General features: G+C 39.3%; 1 protein-coding gene across 3 annotated transcripts; it reads left to right on the top strand.

Moving 5' to 3' along the window:
* Window positions 1–435: 435 nt before the first annotated feature.
* Window positions 436–9,713, top strand: vrtn (vertebrae development associated). 3 transcript variants are annotated; one of them, XM_026143523.1, is made up of 3 exons: window positions 436–754; window positions 1,940–2,253; window positions 6,501–9,713. In XM_026143523.1, the coding sequence occupies exons 2-3, from the start codon at window positions 1,942–1,944 to the stop codon at window positions 8,244–8,246; spliced, it is 2,058 nt and encodes a 685-aa protein (XP_025999308.1). In that variant the 5' UTR covers window positions 436–754; window positions 1,940–1,941; the 3' UTR covers window positions 8,247–9,713. The 3 variants fall into 3 exon arrangements, with proteins under 3 accessions (XP_025999308.1, XP_025999306.1, XP_025999309.1); XM_026143521.1 differs by lacking the exon at window positions 436–754 and adding an exon at window positions 977–996; XM_026143524.1 differs by lacking the exon at window positions 436–754 and adding an exon at window positions 1,452–1,466.
* Window positions 9,714–12,756: the final 3,043 nt, after the last annotated feature.

The raw sequence follows: 12,756 nt of genomic DNA on the forward strand, positions 1-12,756 counted from the left end.
AAATCCTGCAAAAGGCAGGAGAGGAGGTGTTAGAAGTGATACAGTATAGAAACAAGTTGACCTGGGCTTCTGGAGCCTTTTTCTCCTCTCATGTCAACACCCTGTCTACACATATCCACTTCAATAACTAAGTAGCACTTACACTACTGTCTACCCTGGACAACCTAAAACTGATTTGTAGTCTTCTGAGTGGAAAAAAATATAATAAAAAAATAAACTGACAACGTGTATTTTTATGCAGCATAAACGTAAGGTTGGTCAGTTAATGAAGCAAAAATGGGGCCCTGCTGCTCTCTTAACCCGAAAGCACTTGACAAATAACCTTGAAAATGAACTTTTCAGTGTGAACAAAAACAAGCCAAAACGCGTTGAGGAAAAAAAAACTACAAGTACCTTCTTCTTATGGCCCCTAACACATTTGCTCCTGTTAACACTTCACTTTGAAATTGACCCTGGCACGACGTAAGGAGGAGCAGGCGGGGAAGACGAGAAAAGGAGGAGGTGTTTCGCGGGGAGGGACGGCGAGAGGCGTCCAGGGTCGTCCGTGGACTGTTTCCTGAAGGGAGGTGTCGTTAATCGATGTCCACATCTCAACTGCACACCGGAGAACAGGACTCCCAGAGGTTAAACGGACGCAATGGACTAAAACACTCGCAGCGTGAAAGCAATCTATGATCTGTGAAACCCTCCAGTAAGATACCAGTAAGAGTACGTGGTTTTCATTGATACTCATCTTAGGTCACTAGGCGCTCAGGTAAGAAAGATAATGGCTTCCATCATTGTTTTGGGTTGTGATGTGGAGTTACTGTTCGGCGTTCGTTCAGGGTTTTTTTTTTTTGGGGGGGGGGGGGGGTTTGGTGACTAAGAAGGCGTCAGTGGTATGTGTTTTTTTTTTTTTAAGTAATCAATAAGCGTTGGCAGAAAACAAAAACACGGGTAAATAAAACCCCCAAAACAAACAGGCCATGACGCAGCGCAAATTGAGCCATATACTAGGTAATGACTTTGAAATTGTTCAGATTTCTTTTCTTTCTTTCTTTTTGTCCTTTAAATAATGTAGCTAACAATTTCTCTATTTTAATAAAAACAAAAATAATATTCATCACGGGCCACTATGACCCAGGCCAATTTTACAGACTTTTTGTTGATTGCATTTTTATTAGGTGACCTGTAAATTTACGGAAGTGTGATGCACTCATCTGAGTTAAAACAAAGTGGGTTTTTTGTTGTTGTTCTTCTTTCAATTAACGGGACTATATCTAAATTTTAAACATAACGTTTTATGAAACTTTCAATAATTAAAAGGTGTTATTTCACAGATGCATAGGACCTGCTTAGTTTAATCCAGTTTTATTTTGGTTTAGCTTTGACGCATTAGGAGATTTTAGTGTTTGTAATGTAAATATATCGTACCTGTGCTGACCCCCTCGCTTCAGTGTAGGAGGGGTCAGGCCTGTTAGCTGCAGGTGAGAGCTTCTAGCAATGTTTTGGGCTCGCTTTAATTTTATAATTGATAATCAACATTTTATCACGTGAATACGCTGCGCTTCTGCTGAAAACACAATAATTTTACATTTAAATAACACTCGCTCAGATGAGTAGTAGAGACATGCTTTAATTTCCAGGTTAGCCTTTCCTTAATTAAGGAGGAGGTGGTGTGGAGTTATTTGTTACTAACAGCATTTGGTAATTCAGGATTAAAGTTGTTGTAGTTGTTGCTTTTACATGTTTCAGCCACAGTAATCTCAGTAATGTAGTTTACTTGTGATAAAGGCATTGGGATAAGATTTACCGGTCATATTTTATTTAACAGTTTAAATAATTAAATCTCAAATAATCTTCAGTTTTCCTGGGATCTGGAATTGTTCTCTCCCCCCCACTGTTCTTCCTTTAGGTCTTATCTCCTCCTCCTTCCTTGCATCTCTGGTGTGATCCACAGGTATGGTTCAGAGGGACGAGGTCATGCTGTCTGCTCTGGGAGAGCTCCAGGAGGCCACAGAGAGCCCTGGCCTAGATGCAGTGACCAAAGTGGCCCAGAAGGTGGAGCAAGTCCTCGCTGCCTTTCAGCTGCCCAAGACCACCTGTCAGGATTTCCCTGAGTGGGCAGGAGTTGACGATGCCGCTCATGGTTTGTACCCAGCTGATGCACCCAGGGGCCTCCTGCCTCTAAACTGTGATGGAGAAGGCAACTTACTGTTTGATGCAATCAGCTTGCTGTTAGTGGGCAACACTGGACTGAGCTTGGAGCTACAGGTAAGCAGGATCGTGTGCGCTAATGGTCTAAATCTACTGCCTTGGTTCAAAAAGGTTACCCCTGGTTTTCGTGGAAGGGAAAACATTTAAGAACTACAGTCATTTCTATACACAGCCTCATTTCATTCATTTAATTTAATTAGCAAAGCTATGTAATGTTAAATATAAGGATTGTCTTTAATCACTGGATAAAAATAATTTGCTGTGACTTCCTGAAGTCTAGAACACATGGACCACCAAGTGCTGGAGTTCCTCCCTTGAGATGTGCTGCTAGGCCTTTTTTGTGGGTTTATCTGTCTTTTGTTTTATCTTCCATCACTGAAACACATGTTCTGTGACCTGGTGACTGACTTGACCGGTGGAAAAATATCTAATTTCTTCCTTTCCTTGATACACTTTTGTGTTACTTTTGGAATTTTTTGGGGGGGTCATCATTTTTTTGCACTTTGAAGCACTCTGATCAGCTTCACTTCAGAGGTGATCCTGTAGGGACTCTGTTACACTAGCAGCTGTACACTCCCAGGCCATAACGCTGTGTCTGACATATAATGGGAGGTTGTTTTTTTTTCCCATCATATTGATACACGTTCATCTCAACTAGGTGCAGGGTTTGATAGATTGTTTTAGTCTAATATGGCCCCTTTGTTCTTCAGTGTAACCAGTGCTTTGCACCTCACTGTAAACCTTTCATATTGACATTAATGTATCTCTTTTATATACTTTTAAAATGATGTGGCAAGCTCCTTAAGAGTGTTCTTGATTTCATTAGAAATGCTCAACCTGGTTTTTCTTAACACTCAAATAATTCTCTCATTTTGTACTTTTAGTTGCCTTCTGTGATCTTTGGGATATTTTTTTTGTGTGTGTGTTGCAGAGCTGACTGGTGTGCTTGTTCACTTGCCCTGACATGTCTTTGGATGTCGAATTTAAAATTAGAGTGAAAATCTGTAAAATGTAATTTAACACTTTGAATCAATTTTCAGTTATTATGTCCCCTCAATTGAAATAACAATTAAAAAGACATTACCTGGCCATGGAACTGCTTGTCAGTCAAGTGTCCAATCAATTTTGAGCCTTTAAAAATGGGGGACTATATATATTAAAATGGCTGTAATTCCTAGAAATGTCCTCCAATTTTTCTTATAAAACCACTTGAAATTGTGCACTTCAGTCATATATTGAATGCATGATTTAAAATCATCAACATTATTAGCGAATAGGGATCAGGTTATTCCATCTCAAATCATCATGTTTTTAGAACATCTCTGTTAAAACAACCTCCAATTTGCCAGAAATTTTGTATTTAAAAATTTGACATATACAATGATATGTCAACTACATTTCTAGATATATTTTTTAAAAGACCTGTCCACCTACTCTCAGGCCTCTTTCTTTTCAGATTGAAATATGAAGCAATGAGCATGGGTATCTCAAAAAAGTTTGAAGATAAAAACCTACAATTTTACTGATCTTTTTAAAAAAAAAAATTGCAAATGGCATTCCCCCCCCCCCCCCCACTAATCATGTTTTCCACTTGCACCTGCAAAGGTGTCAGCATTGCATCAATGTCAGCACAACATTTTCAGATCTTTTGTACTCTCAAACTTTAGTCTCGTCTGCATTTAGCAACTAATTTTCATTGTGAAATCATTTCAATATATGATGCTGTCAGAACAAATCGACTGTGAATGCAGTCTGTATTTAAAAGACCACTTCTTAAATTCTTAAACATCCTGGAGTAAGAACCACAATCATCCTCACTCAGAAATGCTCTCAATCATCTCAATCATATAATGCCAACTGTGAAAATAATATTTAATCTGTGCAGCAGGAGGAATGACTGTTAAGTGTCTCTTGTGCTTCAGTGTAAGGGTATTGACTGCTAGCAGTCCTAATGTCCACGCAGTGAGAGAACTCTAAAGAAGTATAGCTTTTATTCCAAACTGAGGATGAGTTCATGTGGCATGGATCATATCAGAAGCTTCATAAGAAACGAGTGGTCCTTAAATGTCTTGTCATTTTTTTTAAAGGATATAAGCTAAGCAGTTTGGGGTTTCGGTTAAGGTTCAGAGTGAGTGACCAGGATATGTATGGGGCGCCGTTTGTAAAGTGAAACATGCTGAAATTAACGGCAACATTTTTCCACATTTAGCTCAAAACCTTACAAAAACATGTTTTTTCGAGTAATTTTTTACAACATTTAGTAAAATATTTGTAACTTTTCATCAAATGTTAAATATTAAATCTAAATGTTAAATGTTAAACCTAAATGTTTAGGCTAATATGCAAATTTATTGTACGAATCAACGGAAATACCAAAATAAAAGCTTCCCGAAAACCTCCGGTGCAAAATTGTGTCTGTTCTCACCCCTCATTTCTCCCCGCCATGTGCTGCTTCACTTCTTGCCTACGAGCATGTCCAGCGATTTTGCTGGACATGTGCTGCAGCGATTGTGAAGTGGAGACTGCAGCTGCTAAGAGTGCACTACTGCTGAACCTTTGGATGGCCGACGAAACGGATCTTCCGATGTTTTCAGCTAAATCGCCGGACGTGCTTTCTCATGGTCCGTGCCAATGACTGTATAAATGTATAAATGACTTTTATACAGTCATTGAACCTTATCCCTAACTATAACCTTATTCTTAACCTTTACTAGCAGTTAAATGACGTAAAATAGTGTTTCCCAAAGCGATTTTTAGAAAATGAACAAACGTGTAGATTGAGTCCAAACGGTTCTCATGTGCTCTCCTTTTTCCGATGCCGTAATTTAGGAACGTGTTGGGTACCCGAAAGCATAAAATGTTGACAATTTGTCACCTAGCGAAAATTATTATGCTTTGGGAGTGAGAACGTGTCTGACTACTACCGGCACACTTTTGCACCGGTGGTTTTCGGAAAGCTTTTATTTTGGTATTTCCGCTGATCCGTGCAATAAATTTGCATGTTAGCCTAAACATTTAGGCCGATGGCGCGATATGGCAGCCTCGCTTCTGTCAGTCTGCCCCAGGGCAGCTGTGGCTACAACCATAGCTTGCCTCCACCAGTGTGTGAATGTGAGAGTGAATGAATAGTGGCATTGTAAAGCGCTTTGGGTGCCTTGAAAAGCGCTATATAAATCCAATCCATTATTATTATTATTATTATTATTATTATTATTATTATTATTATTATTATTAACATTTAGCATTTAGATTTAACATTTAGATTTAAATATAATATTTACATTTAACATTTAACATTTAGATTTAACATTTAACATTTAGATTGAATATTTAACATTTAAAATCCTGTTTTAAATATGAAAAGTTACAAATATTTTACTAAATGTTGTAAAAAATGACTTGTTTTGAGCTAAATGTGGAAAAATGTTGCCGTTAATTTCAGCATATTTCACTTTACAAACGGCGCCCCATAGATATGTGACCAAACCTTAAGGCTTGCTTCATGCAAAAAAAGGGAAGTTCTCTAATATCAGGATTAACAAATCAAATCTCTGTTAGCAAGTTGACGCTATGCAGGGTCTTTTAGGTGGGGATCATACTTCTCATTCATACATTCATTTTCATTTTGTCATCAGACAGTTAGAGCAATGGTCTATGTGGATGTCTGGACTAAAAGTACAAAATGTATAGGATGCCTGCCTATTTTTTGTGATTGCACAGACTCGTCAGTGGAGAATTTACATAAGTCTACCAACTATGCATGAACCCAGGACTTCAAAGAAGTATAACGTGAATGACTGGTTGGTTGCTGGGTCGCCAGCTAACAATGTCCGTAACTGTGTATAATACAGGCTTTAGAAGCCTTTTGGTATTTCTGAGCCAAGCAGTACATTTATTCTTGTAAAGAATAGACCAGATTGTTGATTTGGTCACTCCTTTTATTTTCCTTCAGCCCAAAACTAGCCTCTCTCACTTGTACTGACATGTGTCAGCATTGTCAGTACAAGTGTGTCATATTTAAAATTACAGTCAAAATGAAAAATACTTCCAAAATTATATCTGCCATTTGTCATGAAATAACAAGCAAAAAAACTCACATGGCCATCGAAGTACTTGTCAGTTCATTATCCAAATAGTTTTGAGCCTGTGAAAATGGGGACTACGTATAAAAATTGCAATTCATCAGCAGTTAATGCAAAATGGCCCTATGAATTAAAGTTGAAAGTCTACACTTGAATTTTAAAATTGGTGAACAGAAGCACAACAACAAAAATTTTCTTTGTCCCTGTTGTTGTCCCTCACAGGTACGAACCACAGTGGAAATGGCGCTGTGGAAGAGATACTACTTGTCTGGGATGATAGATTCTAAAATGATGCTGCAGGCTGTTCGCTTCAGTCTGTGTGCTGAAGAGTCTGAGGACATGGTAAAACTGCCTGGAACAGTATTGGAGGCCATCTTTGATGCAGATGTTAAAGCTTCCTGCTTCCCTGGCACCTATGCTAACATGTGGCATGTGTACGCCCTGTCATCAGTTCTTCAGTTCAACATCTACTCAATCTACCCCATGTTCAATCTGAAAATCAGGCCCTATTATAACAGAATCATACGCCCGAGGACCTGCCCCAAAGACTTTGAGCCCCAAACCATCCACATTATGTGGTCTGGTGAGTTGCAGTCCGAATCATCATTCAGACCCAATCATTTTGTGGCATTAGTCCGCACAAATGACCTTACATTTGAAAGCCCTAACAACACACAGAGTGTGTCAGCCATTAAGAGTGACGAGCAAATTCAGGACCCCCAGCTTTCTTATCCCAGTCTGAAAGACAAGTACAACATCACCAAGAGAACCTTCTATCGTTGGAAGAGGCAGACGCAGGAACACTGCAAAAAGTCAGCCGCCAGGTATGAGGCTAAACATTTCTTGCAAGCTTGCTACTTATCAGGCAAGCTCATCCCTTTGCACCTGTTTAAACAGTTCTTCCCCGAGATCTCTAGGTCATCTTATTACAACTGGAAGCATGAGCTCATGAAATCTGGAGGAAAATTCTCCACCACCTCTTCCACTGGGGAGACGAGTTCAGGAGATAGCACAGAGCAGGAAGCCTGGTCATCACCTGATGCAAAGCAGGATGAGCTGGATCCTAATGATAGCGTTGCCGGTATGTTTGGCCTCAACCTTGGCAAGCTGGATGCAGAACGTGCTCACAATGTTGCACATATGCAGGAAGCTAAGCGCTGCCTGCAAAATTGCATTGCCATGAACGCATCCTTGCCCTTCAGAATCTTTAAAAGAAATTTTCCAGGAATCTCAAGATCAACCTACTACAACTGGAGAAGAGAAGCCATGCTGTTCAACAGAGGGTACAAAGGCAGCACTGGCAGCAGTGAGGATAGCTCAGACAAGAGTCAAAGCCCCAAAAGTCTGTCACCAGAGCTGCGCAATGTCAGCCAGCCTGTTTTGGCAAGGATGAGGATCTACAGACAAAAACACAGAAGCTACAGGCTTGCATATATGAGCAAAAAACAGCTCAGAGAAGCTGCAAAGTTGCACGTCCAGAAGGCCAAATGGTCCCTGGCAAAGTTTAAGATGAAATTCCCCTCCATGTCAACTTGCCTCTACTGGCTGTGGCGTAGTAGCCAGAACCACAAAAAGAAAATGGTCACCCAGAACACAGAGGCCAATGTCCTCAAGACGCTGGAGAGCACAGGTACAGAAAACCAGACCACTGAAAGCAGGGTGGAGAGTCAGCATGTAGCCCCATTTGTTGAGACCCCTAAATTTCTAGAAAGGCCCACCATGCCCCCCTTTGTCCCCACCCACATCCTTCACAGAAAGGCACCTGTAGGTGAGTCGATGTTTCCGATGGATGTTGTGACTCTGGCCAACTTTAAGGCAAAGGCCAAGCTCTTCCTACAGCAGCGCTTTGAGGAGAAATCCTTCCCCACATTTAAAGAATTCAGGTCCTACTTCCCGTTCACCCCTCGCTCGACCTACTACATGTGGAAGCGAGCCTTGCATCACGGGGTGTCACTAATTCACGCTTAAAAGCTTTTGTGCCACTTAAAAATTGGCATTCAGGAGCAAAATGAAAGCTCTGCTAGTCTATGTCACGTTCATACCGCAGCGTTTTGTTCTAAACAAACTACCTACACATTGTTGCCTTATGTTCTAATGTTCTAAAAGATTGTATACATGGGCTTAGCATTTAAATGCATTCTGTCCTTTCCTCCCCCCAGTACCACCCCAGTAGGTCATTCCTCCCTCCTGGACATTTGCACATGCACATGTGTGAAAAGAAACTGAGCTGTGGGTCCATTCAAACCATGCATGTTACCCTCCAGGCAAAAGGCAGTTCAAAGCTTTTGTTTTGTGTCATTTTGTTTGAACCTGCATCTCCTACATTCTCCTTTAATCCCCATCCCCACTATATAATTCGGGTGTCCTTATTTTTCTTTAACTTTTTTATTTTCTTTAATTCTTAATGCTTAAGTGTAAGTTTTTCGTTGTAATTGGCCTGGGGATTTAATGATTTTTTTTAAAAAAAAATTTAAAATTTTTTTTATTTCTTTGAATGTAAACAACAGTGTTAGTTTTCAGATAAGATTACTTTTCGTTATAAAAAAACAGGGTTGCATTTTCCTTTCAGGTTGTTGTTGTTGTTGTGTATTTTTATTTTTATTTTTTTGTACTACAAATTAGCGAGCGAATTGGTGAGCTGACAATTTAGGTAGTTTTTAAATGATCTTAAGATTTTGACATGCTGGCTTGACTTTTGTTTAGGAACTTAGTAGTTAATAGTACCAGTACACTGTTGGATGTATTACTTGAGTCATTACACCATCTAGTTCCATCTCCCAGCATGTCAGTTACTGCCATGTTATCAATAGGCCAGTGATACTGCAGAAACATCCACATGGTGTCCTTTTCACCTCGTGCCTCCATGCATCATTGGAGGCAGGAGTTACAGTGGTGTAAATCAGCACTGGTTTGTCAACCAGAAGACCTTGACTCCTTTTCCACTCCATTTAACTACTGGGTTAGATTTAGAGGAAATGATCTTGACATTCTTGGATTAAATGGCCACCTTAAAAAGGTTCCTGTATGCTAAAAAATCATGTTTAACAGACCAAATCGGAGGAGGTTTCCATTTAGGGTGACACTTTTCTCTTGACAACTTGTGCATATTTTTGGCACACCAGTGATTTGTGGCAGTATCTGACATCCATAGCAATGAGAATGTGATACACACTCTGAGTATGTACTTCAGAGTATTTTATTATTTTATTGTTGTTGTTTTTTTTGTTTTTAACTGAATCTAATTTTGTGAAAAAAAAAAAGAAAGAAAAAAAAACCAAACAAGCTAAAAATTGAATGTATGAAGACGTGCCGTTGTGCACACAATTTTAGAACTACCTACATCAGTAAAATATCTGTGAAGATTTCTTTTCATAAGCTACTCTTTTGTATTGTGCACCCTATGGATTCCCCATAATAAATTTAGTCTAAATTTGACCTGAGCATTTGTTTTTTGTTACGTCTGAAAAGTGTACAGTTAAGAATGCTGGCATGTTTTGTTTTTCTTCTCAGCACAGGTTTTGCTTCTTTTAACTGCATATGAACCTAAGAAGTGCAGTGCTTTATGTCAGCTCATGAACACGGGTTACCTGGTGCAAAGCATTAAAACCACCCCTTGTTTACTGCAAACATATGGAAGATTGGGGAAATAGTTGAATACCTCTACTTTTTCTAAATAACTTGGTCATCCTTCCAAGTTTTTGGATGGATACCAACAACCCCTTTCTGAGCATATCTAATCTTGTACTCCATCAACTGAATCCTGATTTGATTGTCTGGTAGAATGAATTGGACCACTTAACAGGTGAAATTGTTCATTCCACAGTGCGTCATGACCCAGAGGAAGTGAGGCATAGGCAGTATATTCATATTAACAAATTCCATGCTGTGCAAAACATAAGCAAGGCAAAAATAAAGAACAAAATCCCTTTATATAACCGCAGACGAGCAGGTCAAACCGAGCCAGTGGCTAAAGAATAACAATGAGCTTTGAGACTGGTTTTGTGGTTTCTGCTTGCCGCCTCCTCTCTGTTTTAGCTATTGTGCTCATGTTAATGGTCATAAGTGTGAGGGCGAAAGGGGGGAAGGGGGTAATTGTATGCATGCGGATAAAAGTGTTGGAGATCAGACCAAGAGATCCTAGAGTTTGGGGGAGGGATGGAGGTAATGAAAAGGAAGAAGGGCTCTGTGTAGCTTTTTGTGTTTAAAAATCAGCATTTAACCCCTTGTAATGAATAGCTGATGCCACACTGGAATTTTACTACAAGTAGAAATTCACAAGTTATTATAAATAGGTAGTTTCCAGCGCAATGTTTCTTACATACTCTTCAGTGATTTTACTTGCCCTGTGGTTGGACATCAAGTCTGGAAGCAAAACAATTTGTTAACTTAAGAAGGCTTTATAAAAACCGGGGATAGTTGTAACATTTTTGACATTTCTGTCTGTAAATTGGAGCTCTTTTAAGGTAGTGGATTCAAAATGTAATGCAAAGTATTTACATGTCTCTGCTATTAAATAGTGCAGCTATTTTCTCTGCAGCGCAATTACCCATTGCATGGTATGGTCTCAAACACAAAGAGTGAAATGTTACAATTAACCCCATAGTCTGGGTTAGTTGTAACATATCCTGGGGTGAAATGTAACACAATGAAATAAGGGTACTAACAAAACATTAACATGTAATCTTTTTTTATTCAACACACGAATGCACTTAGAGCCATTTATGTAGCTGTGTGTGTGTGTGACAGAATGCAGAAATCTAGCCTTTGAACATATTCCAACCCCCCAAAAAAGACAAATTATGGAATTTTCTGCAACTGAATATTTCATTCATTTTGGTTGGTCTTCCTTGAGTTTGGCCTCATTGGCTCAGTGGGCATTATAACTTACAACTCTTGCACCAATTTTGAACATAACAATGAAGTTGAAAAAATGTAGTTGTTCACCAGCATCGCAATTCCATTACTTTTTATCATGGCTTACCTTGGTGTGGTTTGCAAAGTGCTTCAGAAAGATGAGGAAATCTGTTTCTTGCACCCATCCTGATTTATTTCCACTACCAGTAAGTCCTACTGGTCCATCTCTGACACAGAGGTCTGCATAATGTATGTATGGGAACACAAACAGTGGAGGAATTGTGTTGCCATGGCATTAACCGCATATACAAAGGTGACCAGTGAACCTCTCTCTGCTGATGTCATATCCACAACTTGTTTAATATAAGTTAAAGTAATAGTGTGGTAAGTTGTAACATCTGCATTATTGTTACAACTAACCCAGACTGTTGCTGTTACAACTGACCCAGACTCCTATAGCCATGAACTAGCTAACATTAGCACTAAAGACCTACACAGAATATATCCCCATAGACATACAAATAACACAATTTAAGTTTGATGAGTTTAACTGCAAAGCAGATAATGCTGTTTGAAATAAAGTAGAAAAACTTACTTTTTGGCATACAAATTACTATTTTTTTCATGTTAAATTGTCTGTGTTTGACAAAATGTGCTGATTTTTCACATGTGATAGCAGAACTGAATTGGGCATGTACAGGATGAATCACATCATTTGAAACTTAGCCCTGATTGGAGAAATTGGAAGTGTTACAACTGACCCACGTTACAACTATCCCCGGTCTCCCCTACATGAAATCTAAACAAAAAACTGTTCTTGCCATTGTTGCTGTTTACAGCCTTAGTGATGTGGGTGATGACGTCTGGGCCTGTGGATTCCAAACCATATTCTGCATCTGTAATAAATGATTCGGAATGCAATGTAGCACTAATCAAAAGCTGGTGAATATAATACATGTGCAATTCAGCTTAAACATAAAAATTTGAAAAGTTTTTCATTTTAAATAGTAATGTGATCGGCATCGTGCAGTCTCAAAGTAACTGACCTTGATATAAGCAAATATTTGATGAAGTCTCTTTCTTTGCCTTTGGGCCTGTTTGCCATCTCTATCTTCATTACTGTATGATGGAGGGAAATCTCGCTGGCACTAAGCTACTCTGCATTGTTTATCTCAAAAATAGCATGAAAATAATGAGGGCTGGCAGGTGGGAGCTGAAGTCTTCAAGGATTAGCATACTGCAGTTGCCTCAGAAAGACAGAGCGATAAAGCAGAGAGGCATCTCAAGGATGCCAGGTTTATCAGTAAACAAAACAGGCCTGTGAGACTCTTTAGGCTTCCAGTTTTCTGCCAATTATTCTCTGACAAGAATGGTGATGCAGACGCAATCTGACATTTGACCCTACAAGAAAGGAAGTAAAGAAAGTGAGTTATTACTGAAAATGTTGCAACCCTGATGACTTTTAGAAATTACCAGATAGTCATTATGATCTCATTTCCTTACTCAAAACTGAGCCGTGCCACACAGGATAATCATGTGTTTTCTGCCACCTTCATTTAACAACAGCTCTGATCTACATCCACCAAAGCATGCATTTAAAACGTTTGCCCACTTGGTGGCAGTG

This window comes from Astatotilapia calliptera, chromosome 15, assembly GCF_900246225.1.
Source record: "Astatotilapia calliptera chromosome 15, fAstCal1.2, whole genome shotgun sequence".
NCBI classification, from domain to species: domain Eukaryota; kingdom Metazoa; phylum Chordata; class Actinopteri; order Cichliformes; family Cichlidae; genus Astatotilapia; species Astatotilapia calliptera.

Bases quoted from the DNA above. Each gene is read 5' to 3' on its own strand.
- vrtn (XM_026143523.1), top strand. From the start codon at position 1,942: ATGGTTCAGAGGGACGAGGTCATGCTGTCTGCTCTGGGAGAGCTCCAG. The intron at 2,254-6,500 runs GTAAGCAGGATC...TGTCCCTCACAG, and splicing joins GACTGAGCTTGGAGCTACAG to GTACGAACCACAGTGGAAAT.